The following is a 15,368-nucleotide window of genomic DNA, read 5'->3' as shown; positions in this document are numbered from 1 at the left end:
GAACGCTGCAGTCTTGTCTCGACGAGCACTGCATGCACTCAGCGGGCATGACAACCAGTTTTCCTTCAGGACTGACACTTCCCCACTTGATTACGGCGTCCCGACTCGTCTTCCACTAGTTGCTTCTCTGATGTTCGCGGTGGATAGTTGACTGGGTCGAGGATCTGCAGAGCAAGCACGCAGGTCTGGCACACGTTCAAAAACGATGGGAGGCTAGTCGCGGAAAGCGGCTGCCGCATCACCCGCGACTCGTTGAGCGGTACGCCGTTAACTAAACTGAAACCCAAGCGCTAACACTTTATCCGTGGCTGATGCTCTTCGGTAGTGCTAGGTACAGACATTGGCTTGCAGTCGAAGGGAGCCTTCCCGCATTTCACTGCGCGATGCTGCACGCTCACACGAGTTAGTTTGTGTAGTCCAGAGCTACGTCTTCGAAGGCAACGCCCGCAAAAATGGTGCACTCAACTGCTTCAGTCCCTCCTCCGGCGACAACATACAGGCAGCTTGAGACACAGAAACCCGAGTGAGAGGCTGCCGACCAGTGTGTAGAAAAGGGGCACAGCATCCCCCGTGTCGAGATGCTACCGCGTACTGACAAGTCTGCCCGTGTATAAGCCCCTTTATACGTTGTGCATGACCGCAAGGCTGCGCAAGACAGTAACAGAATCTCTACTACCGTTTCGGCACACTTTCCCTGTGTCAGTGCACCTCGCTTCTGCACCTCGGGAAGGTGTCTGCCGCGAAGTAAAATACGTGACGGCAACTCCCGCGCATGATCGCCGTAGGCGTGCCGATGGCGGAGTTCACGCAGATAACCAGTGTACGAGTTGTCAGGTTCATTGTCCCGTGTACAACGCCCTGAGGACTTGTATGCGGTACGTTAGTCCTGGCGCTCTTCAGAGGGGGAGTGCGGAAGGGAGGGGGGGAGGGGGGGAGGGGCGGGCGGAAAGGGAGGGCAGTGAAAATTTCGCACATCCTGCTGTGTCCCGATCTACTGCGCGTAAGTGATGGTTGCATTCTGTGTGACACGTACAGCCCTCTCACTTCATATGCTAGCGACACTTGCACTGGTGTCTGGCAGGTGTCATCCACGCGAGGCGAACTGATAATTCAGCCGTTATCTAGCCGACACTATGCGGAGCTTGCCAACGAATAAATAAAATACTGCTACATTCGTGTACGCATGGGAAGTGCGCCGTCCGCCTTCAAATCTCGCAAGTGAAACTGATATTTAGAAAGGCATATGTACGTGCGAGGCGCTTTTTGTGCACGGGCGCGAGACCCAGTTAACCCTCCAGAGACATGGCAGAAAAAAGCTTGCAAAAAGACTCGGCACTGATGTGAAAAACACTGGATTATGTACAGCCTGATCTGTCCTCCACGCCCAGGCAGGTGTCCGCGATGCCTCACGGCGCTTCGTGAAGGAGTGCAGATCCCCGGGACGGACGAGCGAAACCCAAAAGCAACGTGACGGCAAAAAGCCATATCAGTACCCCCGTGCCATGGAATTTCTCAGCATGACGCGCACGCGGAAAAAAACAGGCTCAACCTGTACAACACCCCTTCGCAGAGAAGCACGTACATTGAGGGGGGGAGGGGGGGGGGGGGGCAGGATGGGGAAGTAGACGGTTGATGCACGTGGGAGTTTAATGCCATATGCCGCGGGTGCGCTATCACGCCAGACCATCGTAGATGCTCTTCATGTGCGGCAGCGTCATCAGCTGAGGGCCGGCTCGCCGTTCGTCTCCCGTCTGCAGGCAATAAACCCAGCAAACAGAGGGACACTCACGAAGATGACGCCGCCGAAAACGCCGAGGGACTCCGCAATAAGACGTCTTCGGCGGCGTCTGCGAGTCCGCTTCCCTTGATGTATCTTGCTGAAACTGGCCTAGAAGGAATGCGACAACTTGGTGAAATATCTTTGCTTCAGTTTTGGTCTGCCACTTCATGGGAAAAAATGAGGATCTGGCATACTGTCGTCCTATGCAAACAGACACATATGCGCCTCGACCGAAACAAAGACAGGGCTCTCCTGCACGCTGCCCAGCGCTCGCAGCGCCCCTCCTCCCTTCGACGCCTTACCACTTCTGGGTCGCTGACCGCGACTGCGATCGAATAGTGTGCCTGAATGAGACGCCACTCTTCGAGTTCATCAAATAGCTCCAGCCGCTGCGAGGGCACACGCAGAAAATACGCGTCGCTGCTACCGCCCGTTCTCTCCAGCCCGCTCGTCCATGCACCCCAAGGCGAAACCCAGAGCGCAAAAACGACACAAAAGTCAGGATGGTGGCTTCGTGTGTCAGTTGATGTATTTTACGGGCACAGACTGTTCCATTTCCCGCAGCTTCTGCGTCTGCCGCCGTACCTGCACGCGCTGTTTCTCTTGCACAGGCAAGAACTTGTCGTAGATCGTATTCATGTCTACCACGGAGCTCGCGCTCCAGCCCAAATTCAGGTACCTGCACATATTGAGCATTGGGCCGGCAGACATGCGAAAAGGTGGAACACATCGTTTAAAAAAACATCCTCGCGAACTGCGGCCAGTGAGGCCTGAAACAACGATGGGAGGCTGGCGCCCGCTCTGCCGTTCCCCTGAGATGTCTGCCTTTTGCAACTCAGTCGACGCGTCGCACAGTGCGCTGCAGTTCTGCAGAGCTTGAGGAGAAACCAAAACGAATATGTGAACAAAAACGTAGAAGCATGTGGATGGCTGTTCACACAGCCCCATGACGCTGGATGTGAAAGGCTTGGTCCAGCGCGGGAGCTCAGCGGGTTGACCCCCCGCACTCGGCCTCTGTCCAAAAACTTGATCCCTTGCCAGAAACATCCGGAGAAACCCTACCTCTGCTTCTGCGATTGCAGCGTGGGGTAGTCAAAGATGGTCATGAGAGGACAGCCGCGAGTCTGCAGTTCCACAAATCCGAAACACGCCGACTCCATTCGCTTGCCACGAAAAAGTGTCACTTTTCCCACAGCTTCCCTGCTCCCCCTCTCCACAGCAGCCAAGCCGCCCCTGTTGCTGTCCTCAGAGTGACCCATGCGCACGAATACGTGCAACACACACATACCGAGCAAACACATAAGGACGCCTTGACATGTGCACACGTGTGCATAGATGAACAGCATCGCTGCACGAGTATCATGGGAGGCACACCGTCCACGAAACTGATCCAGATCTCCATGCATGTGGATGCACAAACATGGAAAGACACAACGCAGATCTGATCGCGGATCAACGAGCAACTGACACATCGGCCCACACTGCACTGCGCACAACAGGTACCCTGCCCAGTTTGAACAAACACTGTACTGCGTTCTCATTTGACGCGGCGGATGACTGATTCCTTGCGGGTATTTCAACAGAGCCTGGTGCGGGGCACACGGGGTTCCACGACGGAGTGAAACTGCTGAAACTGACCTGGAGATTCTGCACCATCGTGCGGCCAAATGCGTCGGTCGGGTTCAACTGGGGCACACACCAGGCTACACACAGCGCCCGCTTTAATTCGATGATCTTATGTGTTCACTCAAATCGAATAAACAAAGAGATTATAAATCATCGCGGCGGATCTCTCCTCCTTGCCAGTCAAAGCCAGGCGTCGGTTTCATCGTGTACGTACACCCACTCCGCCACCCGACGACCCGCGAAAATCCACCCAACTCCCGGTCTAGTTTTCTAGGAAAGCTCGCGAAGACTCATATCTCTGCACTGCAAGCCGTCAGATAGAGCGTTCACCTTTCAGCTGAAAAACCGGGAATCGGACTGGGGACATGCGTTAACCTTCTCCGTGCAGGAGTTGAAATGTCATGCACAGACACTGCCCTCGACGACGAGCCAAACTTCTTAGCCGACGCCTCGGCAGCCACGGAGAACACGCAGCAGAACGAAGAGGAACTGGTTCCCAAGCGGAATTCAAATGGCTCACGAGAGGCGTTTCTGATGTCTGATGAGGCTGCACACATACGAGAACGGAAAATCCAAAAAGACTCGAGACGAAGTTCACTCTCACCTGCTCGTACACGGCGACGGCACTTGGAGCATATTTCACAGCCTTGGCAGCCCACCGCAGGACCTGAAACACCCATCAACAAAAACAGCAACAACGCGACGTGCAAGAAATCTTCCGGATACGCGGAATGCTCCGCTGGCTCGGCGAAAAGTGACAATTTGCGTCTGAGCGAACATCCGCGCACAGGGGACTCGTGGAGACGATCACTACGTGTATGAGTCTGTGGGCATCTATGCAGCAGAGACACCAGATTCAGCGAACCAGGAACGAACCGAAATCCTCATATCTGTGAAAACTGTAGTAGCGCAGAAAAAGCCCTACCGCGTCGGCTTCTGGAGTCTGCATGTACACCAGCACGCATTCGCTGAGGAAGAACGTCGGGAGGCTGTAAAGACGAAGACACATTTGACAGGAAGGGCGACTAGGCCAGTCAGAAAGGTCATCCAGCACCGCATTCCCCGGCTCCGTTGGCTCTCGAGTTCATTCACGCTTTTCGCCACGGGCTCTCAGCAGTGGGCCACACTCTCGCCCGCTTTTTCGCATTTCAGAAAAAAATTCAATTTATTTCCAAATTTTTTAAAAAAATCAAATACTATCGAAGCAACTAAGTGCCTGGTTCGCTTTCACTGGCGACAAGTGAGCAGCTGCCCGGCACGCAGCTCCGTGGCAGGTGGAAGCCTCTCGAGTTCTCTGCGTGACGTTCAAAAGTTCTCTCGGCGCGCGAAAATGCCTACTCGTCCCGGAATCCTCGTTGTTGCAGAGCGGCAGCGAGGCCTTGGACGTCGCGGAGATCTGCTCCAATCTGGTGCAAAAGAAAAAAACGGTGCTCATTCCCTTTGAAAGACATGACCCTATCTGGAGCTTGAGGATGCACACAGGTAGGCCGATGAATCGCAAAGCATCAACAGTCCGATATAATCAGATCCACAACGCTTCCCATGCTCCCCAAGTTTCGAGAGAGACATGTCACGTCAGAACGACTCGGTGCAGCGCTCCCCCCCCCCCCCATGCTACGCCCTCCTTCCGCGCCAGCGAGAATAGTGAATACGTATGAATTGACATGACGCATTCGACTTCCTCTCCAGGCAAGACTGGGCATATGCACGCGACGTTTCCTTTCTAATGACAGGTGCACAGAGGAAACATAGACTCCGGACACAGTATGTGTGCCTGGTCAGGAGGCTTTCCAGGAGCGGATGCTTCTGAAGAGAGCAGGGGCCAGGAGCGAGAACGTTTCGCTTTCAGTAACGCGCGCCAGCTTTGACGAAAATGCCAAAAATTCCTGCGGGGTCTGCACGTAGATTCCTTTACCTCAATAGAACGAGCAAAGGAGCGACGGGCCTACCAGAGTGTATGTCGGGGTGTTGACGCCATCGCCTTCTTCAGCGTTCCCTGGAGATCGAACATGCGAGACAAAGCACGGACCTCTGAGGACACACATCAAGTTGTTTGACTCATGTTCCTTATATAAAAGGTATTCCTAAACAACGGTCAAATGAACGGAAACTTGAATGTATTTTGATCACGATCGAAAACAAGAGAGAGAGAGAAGAGCAGTAACTACGGAGAGCCAGTCACCGCGGCGAAAACGCCATCCGCCTACGCTGTGTTGGGCAATATATATCCAGCTATTCGGCGACCAGGCGTCTTCGCACCTTGGCTCTCGTCTGCCGACCGGGTGACCTTGCTCCAGAGCTCTTGGTTCCTGACCAGTGAGACGACAGCCACAAACACAAGACGCCAGCGCTACTCGGAAGGACCCGTAGATCCCGACGGCGCCGCCTCGCAGCTGTCCACGCCAGCGAGGGAATCCGTTTCGCATTTGAGGACGACGAAACTGGGGTTGCTACGCCCGCAACGTAGCGAGACACCCCCCGACAGCCCCACGAGTCAACGAGCCTCTGCGCAACTGACTCACTGGCGGATGATGCTACTCTTGACAGCGACGACGTCCTTGAAGTCCACCTCGAACACCTTGATGTTCCTGTACCGTTCCTGCGCACCAGAGGGTTCACACAGAGGACGCGTCGAGTGACACCGCACGCTGCGTCGCCTCGCTTCTCCCCGGAGGACCGACGCCTTTACACAGTGTCGCTGCTAAGCGTCAGCAATGAGAAACGCAGCGCTAAAGGGTGGAGTCTCTAGGGCATGTCGGCGAGGGAGTGCCTGTCTTTGCTGCAGCCCTGGGACTCTGGCAGAGATGAGACGTCTTCCTGCTCGAGGCCCTTTGAAGAGCGACTCAAAAACCTGCCCCGCGACCTACAGCTAGCCAGTAGTAGAGCGTGTCCATGCCGGCACCAAAGTTGACGAACTGGACAGGGGGATTATCAATCGGCCATTCAGCAGGGCGAGGATCTCTGTCATCGCCAGCAGCCCAACGCTCAATCTCCGCCGCAGCAGTGTGCACGTGCCCCTCAGCAGGACGGCAGTCGCCAGACGCGCGGCTCTGCGCACAGACGTCCGCGACGAAGGCTGCGAGGATCTGGCGAACCGCCGCCACGCGGGAGTAGTAACCTGGCGAGGAACCGAAACAAGATGTCGCACGGGTGCCGAGTCGACGACAAGCGTACGCGCTGAGCCCGGATGTGGAGAAACGCATGCGTCTGCCGTGGACGCCTCTCCATCTCTCGTATCATGCAGGTACCAGCGAGGCATCTGCCCCCCCCCCCCCCCCCCCCACCCCCAGTTCAGACAACGGGGAAAAAACGAAGCGCCGCACAGGCGGGAACGGACTGTCCGTCCACTATCAACGTGCGCCAGGTTTGTTCCACGCGGTCGACAAAGGCTGCAGCCGCCTGCGCGGTACAGCCTCCCCAGACGCCTCTGCTACCTCTGGAACTCGCGCCCGACCTTGTGCCAAGTCACGCCACGGCCAGGGCGCAGACGAAGTCTCCTCGATTGAGAAGTCCCTCAAAGCAGCCACTTGGAATCAACGGACAATCGCCATAGAGCAGTTTGGAGGCGAAAAGTGAGCAGTGGACGGAGCGAGGCAACGAAGAAAACGAGGAGTCGGGACGTGCAGCAAGAAGGCCTCGTGCGCGACGCCTGTATGGAGAGAGAGCCCCTTACAGCTCGCCTGACAGGCTCGGACGGGCAGACTCGATTTTACAGACATGCACGACATCGTGACGATCGTGAAAATTTCGAAAGTGTGCCTATTGGCCGTGCGAATCGGGGAGCTGTGCATGTGCCGGCCGCCTCCTTGGGCACCTGCTGGCGGCCGCGGCGGCTTTCAGCGCGAATGATGTCTCACCTCTGTTAATAAGAGGCGCTCGTCGCGTCTTCTTCTTAACGAAAAAGGGGAGAACGTCATCTCGGTAATAATGCAGAAGGACTGCACTCAATTTGCTACTTGCCGCATCATCTGTGGTTGCTTGGAGAGCTACGTCTTCGCTGCTGTACAGACACAAGGGGGGAAGTTGCTGCTCAGGCTGCCCGGGCAGCCGATTGCTTCCCCCGTTCGCGTGATTTCTGTGCTGAAGGAAGTAGGCGGCATTGAAGGGACGACAAGAATCGGAGGATTCTCCTCTCCCCTGCGAAGGGGGAGATGATGGTGAAAACTGCATGCTTATCGAAGAGGACAGAGAATCACGTTACCGCCTCGGCGGCAGCAAACAGCGTTGCACGAGTAGACCTCCTTAAGAGAATCGAGGCAAACAAAGGCACAGGCAGAGCTAGAACTGGTCGAATAGTTCTTCAATGGCAGAACCCAGTGGCGGGGAACTGAGGAAACGCAAACACTGTATAGCTTCACGTCTTACGAAGCGCTACGGTCACATCCCCGTAGGTTTTTATATCAGCACACGCACTGAGAGAAAGCCTCTGCGCGGAAAATCCAAAAACCCAAATGCGAGGACGGGCTTCCGGGAAGAATGCGAAAGAGGGGATCTGTGGCGTACGCCCAGGCTGCGAGGGCTCAGAGACTACCGCGAGGGAGGCAAAGCAAAACGCAGATCGTCTTGTAAGAGAGAACGGAAATATCGCTACAGCCAAGCAAAAGAACGCGGGGGGCCGATTCCCATTTATTGCCCCGGAGTGGACACCGCGAAGTCCGCACTGTTTGCCACGCGATTTGAAATGTCTTTCGTGCCGCTTCGAGCAGCGTTTGCTCAACTTTGACTCTTTTTTGGTCTAGACTTCTCCGGTGTAAACTCGCACAAGGTCCACATGCCCTGATGTATTTCGAGATGAAGATCCATTTTGAGTGGGCAGGGAGGCAGATGTAAAAACCAGACTAGACAGCGAAGTACCGAGAGAAAAATGAGCGTCATGCACCTGTCCGTGCACGAGTGAGCACGCAGGACAACCTAACCAAGGAATGCCTGCGGATTGTGTGCTGCGCCGGTGCCTTGCAAAAGTGTGGAACCTCCCCTCCCTCGAAGAGGTCTATGGCGCGCGGATGAAGCAGTGTATCTCGTGGTCACGCTGGCAAAGAGGACGATGTATCAGGGAAGAGCGGCTAACAAATACCGACAGAGTCGCGTTGCCAGTATCATACCGTTGCATGCATGCATACATGGCATGCTGAAGGTAGTTCCGTGTTCCTGAGAATTCCACGGACGCGTGTAAAATTCTCTTCGCGATGAAGGCACTGATTTTTTAGTGACCGCGACTTTACAGTGATACGACGCTTGGTAGCTTCACAGTGTACTGTTGGTAAGGCAATGAGGACGTGTCCAACCCGGACGACGCAAGCAGTTCTGATCGATCGTAGTCCTTCCTTGGCGAGTCACAGGAGGCGGGTGCGTGTTCAGCACGACGGGGGTCAAGCCTTGTGCGACAAACCTTCTTGCTGGACCATTCCAGCAGAAGAGACTGAAAAATTATCATTGGCACGTACTCGCTGTCCAAATATGCGGGATACTGACCAGATGTGGATATACTGGAATACTGGAAATCGACAGTTAAGAAGGGGGATACTGCACAGTTCTCGTCTAGGTTATAAGCAGCCACACGGGCGGAAACTCATACTGCGTTCATCCTAAATCCATCTGCAGGCTGGTATACACAGATTCGGATCCATCAATGATCACCACTGGCTCATCACGCGCCATTGGCGTGGTCAAACCGTTCACCCGCCGCTGAGACTTGGGTTGGCTGTAGGGGCATCACGCCACTTTCGTGAAACAGAGTTTTTGTACTGCGGGGGCATACGAGATGCCTGTCGTCCCTCTTTCTCTTCCGACTGGAGGCAACGTCTTCAGTGGGCTTCACGTCTTTCGCCACTGAATCCTGTCGGGGAGGAGATGGTGCGGTTGCGTCCTTGCGAACTGCAGCGGCTGCGTTGGCCGCCGCAGCTACCTTAGCCTGGAAAACATCTTTTTTCAGCTGAAGCAAGTGCCGTCTAGTCTCGAGGCTGGTTTCAAATCGTTTCGACTTCCATATGAGGCAGCAAAATCCAGTCGCAAGAATTATCACAAAGAGAGCAACATTCACTGCCACAATACCTATAGCAATGTACTCGTCGAGACGGCTGCTCCCAGACGCAGTAATTTGGGTCAGTGTTGTCATCATGGGAGGACAGGTCGACGTGGTAGTTGTACGCTGCGTTGTAACAGTGATGGTGGCACTCGTGCCTGTTGTAGGCGGTACGGTGCTGGCATTAGCGAACAGTTGTTCGCACTCTCTATTGCAAAAGCGAGTTTCAATAACCTCTTCCGGGCATGGGCGGCCCTGCCGTGCTGCCTGCTCGAGGATGTGCGTATACCTCAGCTCGCGGCAGTTGATACAGTCTGACCAATCGCCGACCTCGTACTCGCAATCTCTATCTTTGAATCTCTCCAATACGGAGGCGAACTTTTCGTCATTCACATTGCAGTAGCGCCCTTCTGCATGCCGCCACATTACCGCACACAGTTCACAAAACAATCATGTATCACTGAGCGGGAGGTCAAAAGTGGGCGAACAAGGCAGCTCAGGGAGGGCTGAGCAGACCCTCCGTCGTTCCACGGAAGCGAAGCTAGATGTTAAAAATTGTTTGGGGGCCGGCCGTCGCAGCGCTTGTCTCTGGGGGCGCGCGACGGCGCCTTCAAAGAGCGACTTCCCTCCGCATGAGGTCTACATTTCAAAGTACGCTCCTTTTGTGACATGCCCTTTAGTAAGATCTTGCTATGAAGTTATATCTCCTATATTCCGTTCTCGCGCATGCACGGCGGTATTCCCCTGCAGGTAGTAAGTGTCAGTATCGTGATTTCCGGATACTCTTTGCGAGCGTAACCACGAGGTTACGATTGACTCAAAGGACCACCGGCACCACCGATGCTGTCTCACAGTTCGAAGTTGAAACCTGAGTGCTTAAATGGTACCCTTGCCTTCATGATGCATAGGCCCCTCAGAGTGTCTCACCCATCAAGACTCAGAATCTGCTGAAACCCACCCACTTCTGGCGTGCAGCATCAACACAGCTGGCTCTCTTTAGTAGCTCAGAACAAGGCATCTTCTCATCTGCACTCCGTGCTACAAAATCCCCCGTCTATCACCTGGGCCCAGTCAGAGGAAGCGCGTCCGTAGGAGCCAGCTCTGTCATTGACTTCACTTTTCCGGCGCCACTCTTCCTTCGCCCTTTATCGTTTATGAGGTACAGACAACCAAATTCTTTATGATTGCAGTACAGTGAAGCTTTTGGGCGTGTGCATTCTTGACACTTTTGGTCGCACGTGATTGCTGTCCTGTTCTGGCAACGAATGAAACGGTACGCGTTTTAAAAAAACGAGGCGGGTGGGGGCTCATACTACTCTACGTTGGTTCTCGGTGGCAAAGAATTAGCATTTTGTTGAAAGCGAGGAACTGAGCACTGAATGTTTACACCATAGAGGGGTGTTGCATCGAGTCTTTGAGCTTGCCTAGATTCTGACAGCATATCTGAGGAGGCGCCTGACGAGACTACACGGAGCCGTGTGGCAGAACGCCGTATTAGAACCCGTAGTTTACCATCGGAAGTGTGTCCTACGACGTTGCCTCGTCGGTTCTCGTATTCCAGCTGAAGATGCGGCGTCAGGCGGGCCGGACGACATTAGTACGCTTTAGACTACGACATTCCGCACCCACGGTCGCGTGCTTGCTTTTTGTCCGTGCAGAGAATACGTGGGATGAGAAAGCGCAGAATATATACGATGAAACTTTTCTCCCCCGGTTTTGCCTCTCTCCCCTCCCACCCACGCAGCGCACGCACGTAGCCGCCGAGTATGCTTTCAAAATCCGCAGTACCAATCTTACCGTTGCAGGGTCGATGATCAACGAAGGGGCACGGTTTTCCTCCAGGCAGTGGATCTCTCGAACGAGAGAAAAATCGCAGCTGCCGACAGAAATGGTCGCACGTGGCCCAGTCCGTCCAGAATCCTTGGCAGTCTAGATCACCAAGTTTCGCAGGGATAAGTAATCCAGAAGGGCGCGCACATTTGCCCGAATCGGTAAAAAAGCCGTGTTCAGGGCATTCAAGCGATTCTGGGCGACCTTTTACGCGTATTTCCAACAGTTCCGCCTGGTGATCTTTGCCGTGGTACACGACGCCGATGCCTTGTACGCCGTAAACCTGCATGGACGAAGCCTTTACTACACTCCCGGCGTTCGTATGCCTGAACTTCTGCGCACATGGTCCATTCCAATCGCAATTCCTCACATACGTCCGGTCGAATGGAAACTCTACAGGGAACTGGCTGCCACCAGTTGCAATGCGCGTTGTACTGAACTCCTGGCCGAAACCGTTCAAGAAAGAAAGCTCAACGTCGAACTTGGGACCAATGACTGTCTCGTTGAAGATTAGAAGGATCTCCGTGATATCCGAAATCCGTTTCAAGTCGAATGTGACGGGGGAGAGGCTGCCAGGAAAGAACGTTGCCCCGGCCGTCTGGATATTCCGGTCGACCGAAGGTTCCAGACTTGGATCCGCCACGTCAAACTCCACCCAGCTACAACCAGACGCTGAGCACGGAACTGCCCGGAGCGTCCTGTCTTTCCACGGGCAGCTTGAGTTGATGGATGCGTCAGTCTTGGTACGAAACGTCTGAAATTTGTAGCATGCTGGAGTACATGGTGCGTCTCGAAGTGGAGGAAGCCACCTAGAACGAAAGCAATACGTACACGCGCTTTGCTTCTCGCTTTCCTTCCCTTTCCTGCTCTTCGCAGCGCTCCTTTCTTCTTCAGCACTGATGCATCGGCGGAGCGAAAAGCATCTCTCGTCTGGGGCTCCCTACTGCAGATTTCTCCCCGCCCTACCACTCCGACGCTTGCGGGTGAGCCACGAAAGTGTGAAAACGTGATACGGAACAGCTAGCCGTCTGCTTCAGGATCAGACACGTTGAGGCCAAAGCTGTCGGTGCGCAGGCTGGGCAGCAAATGGTGGCGACTCACGCTCAAGTCAGCTTGATGGACTTGTGTGCTCTGCTTGCAAGGCACAAGGCGCGTGCCCTCGCGCATCCATCGGCGGCACCCCTTAGACTCACCAGCCGTCACACGCAGCCTCGAACTTGGACGCCTGGATGCGATGGAAGCGGTGGAAAGTCTTTGCTGAGGCCTGCGGAAGGCGGGGGGCCTTGATGTCTTTTGCCTCTTCAGCCGAAGCGGGCCCTGGGGACAGCTGAATTCTGTAAGCGACGCCTTCAGGTCCCGCGTCGAAACGAGTCCCGTACGCAGAGCTGTCGTATGTCTGTGGTGTACTGTTGGGCAGCATGAAATCAGCTCCCTCGAGGACCTCTCCACCTTTTTTAGCAGTGAACATTATTCCATTGAAAAATTGGTCAATGGCATTTTCAAAGAGGAGCATGAAGACCTCTTCCGCGGGGTCCACTAAAATGACGGCGAGACTACTCAACTCCGGCGAGAAAACTTCACTGATAATGGGCCGGCCTCGTACTGGCGTCTGATTCACTGAGGCCGCAGAACTTCTGAACGTCCCCCAGAAGAGTGACGAACTGGCTACAGGACCAAATCGGAAGTCCTCAAGCTTTGGATACAGATCGCATATGTAGAATGCGTAAATAATATCTGAGTCAGGCTTAGAAACTACGTTCACGTCGCGATACCAGTTGTAGAAGCTGTCAGATTTGTAAGGCATAGAGGAAGGCAATTTCGCATCGTGGTGGAGGGAGAAGACGAGAGATCGCTTACCGACCACTATTTCATGGAGTACTAGACCGGGGCCGAGACGCTCCGATGATGCCAGCGAGTCAATGCACCAGAAAACCAACAAGCGTGTATTACTGTTCATGTAGCCGAAGCCGAAGTCCTCGCATCTAGCGCAGGACAGAGGGTGATGAGAGATGCGCACGGGTCTGATTGTAACTTCGCTCACTGCGCAGGATTTCCACGGATAACTAGTCTTCTCATCTGCCACCATATGATAATATGGCATATAGTAATTGTAGCCGTCCACGGGGTGTTCCATCCGAATCACTTTGGGGTTGAATTTACTTCTGTGCAACACAACACGCATGCCTCTGTATATTGCTTTGCCGTTCACGTTGAATGTCGACCAGTCTTGCTTCGGTTGGTGGAGGCCTGGATCTGCGCTGTCGAAAGGGAAGCTGGCGGCGATGATTCTCCCTAAGGGAACTTCTGGATCAAACGGAACTTCATGGCAAGAGACAGAGTCTATGGGGAGCATCGCGGTGTTAGCCAGTTCAACGCAGTTCGACGAAGCGAATTCCAAGTCCATGGCTCTGACATTTCTCGCAGGATCTGGGGCCGTGTTCCAGTCCTTTTCTCGTGTTTTCTGCCTGCAGAGTCTTGCGCCGACAGGGAGATTGTAAGCTGTTGTCAGGTGCGCGTTCCGCCTCACTTCGTCGTCTGTGCCGCCGAATGCCCGCCGATAGCTTTGGCCATCGAGCAAGTCTGCGTCAGCGCCACTGGGTCCGTTGGTCCGAAAATATGCCTTATCCCCTGCTGTGCAGACGGACATGCTTTTCGAAACCCACTGACCCCAATACCAAAGCAAAACAGTGTTGCTCGCTTGTGGAAAATGCTCATTTTTCGGCTCGTTGACGTAAAAGCCCATAACTGTTCCTCTGCCTCCCCCGTCAAAGACGGATCGGAATGTAGCAGCATGCTTCCCCGTGCGTGCGTCATATTTGAAAAGAAGGAGCTCGCAGTGCATTACCAACGGCTTGGCTCCAACGCTCCTGTCATCTCCAAACTTTGCAGTCGATTCTGCCACATCCTGTTTATTGTGCTCCTCCAGTTTTGACACAGCTGGACAAGACTGAATTCCCACTACAAATTCTTTCGAAGCGTCAATGTACTGCGTGCCTATCGGCAAAATAACTGGCAGTGAGGTGCCGGAGTGCTTAGGTATGAAGTACTGCTGGCCACGTAGGACCCCTTTCCCCCACGCGGCACTGTGTTCGCCAGTCGGGAACTCCTGGGAATCCCAAGAAAAGCGAGGCATAAAAACTCTACCGCTGGGATGGGCTGCAGCAGGCCTACCGCCGGGGTGAAACTGCCGCGCCCACATCGCTGCAGCCACGGCGAATGCCTGCCAGAAGCAAATGACTTTAGATGGCTTCATCCCCGATAGTAGGTACGACGGAACTACGTTACCAGTTACTCTCGTGCTCCACTGGAGTATCAATAGTCTTCTTGGATTAGTTATGATCCTTCTTGATCTACACGTAAACACTGCATTTTACGATCGGTTTCTGCCTCTGAGCTTCCTGACTGTTGCGAGTGTGATAAAAGATTAACACTCCATAGTGTTTTCCACGAGTTCGCGAGAACTTTGGTACTGCAACACTTGCACCTGCGAGAACAATGCGTCTGGATAGCATTCCACCTGAACGGGTCTTTCCACCGCAAAACTGGAAAGTTCGAAAGGCAGATTCCACGAGAAATATCGACACGGCGCTCGTTACACGAGCGATGTTCCCTTCAAATCCGGGTGCCCATGCCCTGGGCAAAACAACTAGAAACGAACAGGTGTACGCCATCAGATCCACGAGGGGGATGCAAACAGATGTTCTCAGTCCTATCAACAGGCATCTTCTTCGAAGTCTCCAGAAACCTGAAGCATTACGTTTCCCAGCTTCGACGGCGGGAATGACGGCGTTGCTAGTGGGTATGCGGTGACGTCAGCGCACGCACCAGAGAAAAGCCGGCCCCAGCGTCCGCTGGTCGAAGACCGCGGGATTACTGGACGGCGAAAAACGGGCATCGACGGCAACAACCAAAGTCAAATAGTTCTCTCGACGTTTGGAATGGCGACCCTGCTTTTCGTGCGCACCAACAGAAAACAACTACGTCCGACGACTGCCGTAGGGACTGAGGGTTTCGTTAAGCACCGCTGGCTGTCGTCGTCGTCGTCTACGTTGACGTACAAATGGAGATTATATATCTGGCAATTCGAAGGTTTCCTTTCGCCTCGTGCTG

At 54.2% G+C, this 15,368-nt stretch overlaps 2 protein-coding genes across 2 annotated transcripts; both read right to left on the bottom strand.

Annotated features, from left to right (window-relative positions):
• Positions 1–1,673: 1,673 nt before the first annotated feature.
• On the bottom strand, positions 1,674–7,576 carry BESB_035940 (leucine carboxyl methyltransferase; the record flags this gene model as incomplete). The annotated part of the gene is made up of 13 exons (XM_029362180.1): positions 1,674–1,751; positions 2,083–2,169; positions 2,366–2,459; positions 2,843–2,904; positions 3,419–3,466; positions 4,011–4,073; positions 4,332–4,395; positions 4,745–4,812; positions 5,356–5,402; positions 5,666–5,715; positions 5,929–6,005; positions 6,274–6,524; positions 7,264–7,576. 13 exons carry the CDS (start codon positions 7,574–7,576, stop codon positions 1,674–1,676), a joined length of 1,302 nt encoding a protein of 433 aa, XP_029221145.1.
• A 1,477-nt stretch (positions 7,577–9,053) lies between these two features.
• On the bottom strand, positions 9,054–14,511 carry BESB_035930 (uncharacterized protein; the record flags this gene model as incomplete). The annotated part of the gene is made up of 3 exons (XM_029362179.1): positions 9,054–9,838; positions 11,226–12,067; positions 12,452–14,511. 3 exons carry the CDS (start codon positions 14,509–14,511, stop codon positions 9,054–9,056), a joined length of 3,687 nt encoding a protein of 1,228 aa, XP_029221144.1.
• Between the last annotated feature and the right edge of the window lie 857 nt (positions 14,512–15,368).

The sequence above is a fragment of the Besnoitia besnoiti genome, chromosome II (genome assembly GCF_002563875.1).
Source record: "Besnoitia besnoiti strain Bb-Ger1 chromosome II, whole genome shotgun sequence".
Classification (NCBI taxonomy): domain Eukaryota; phylum Apicomplexa; class Conoidasida; order Eucoccidiorida; family Sarcocystidae; genus Besnoitia; species Besnoitia besnoiti.
Note: the sequence above shows the minus strand (reverse complement) of the source record. Positions and strands in the feature narration are given on the sequence as shown.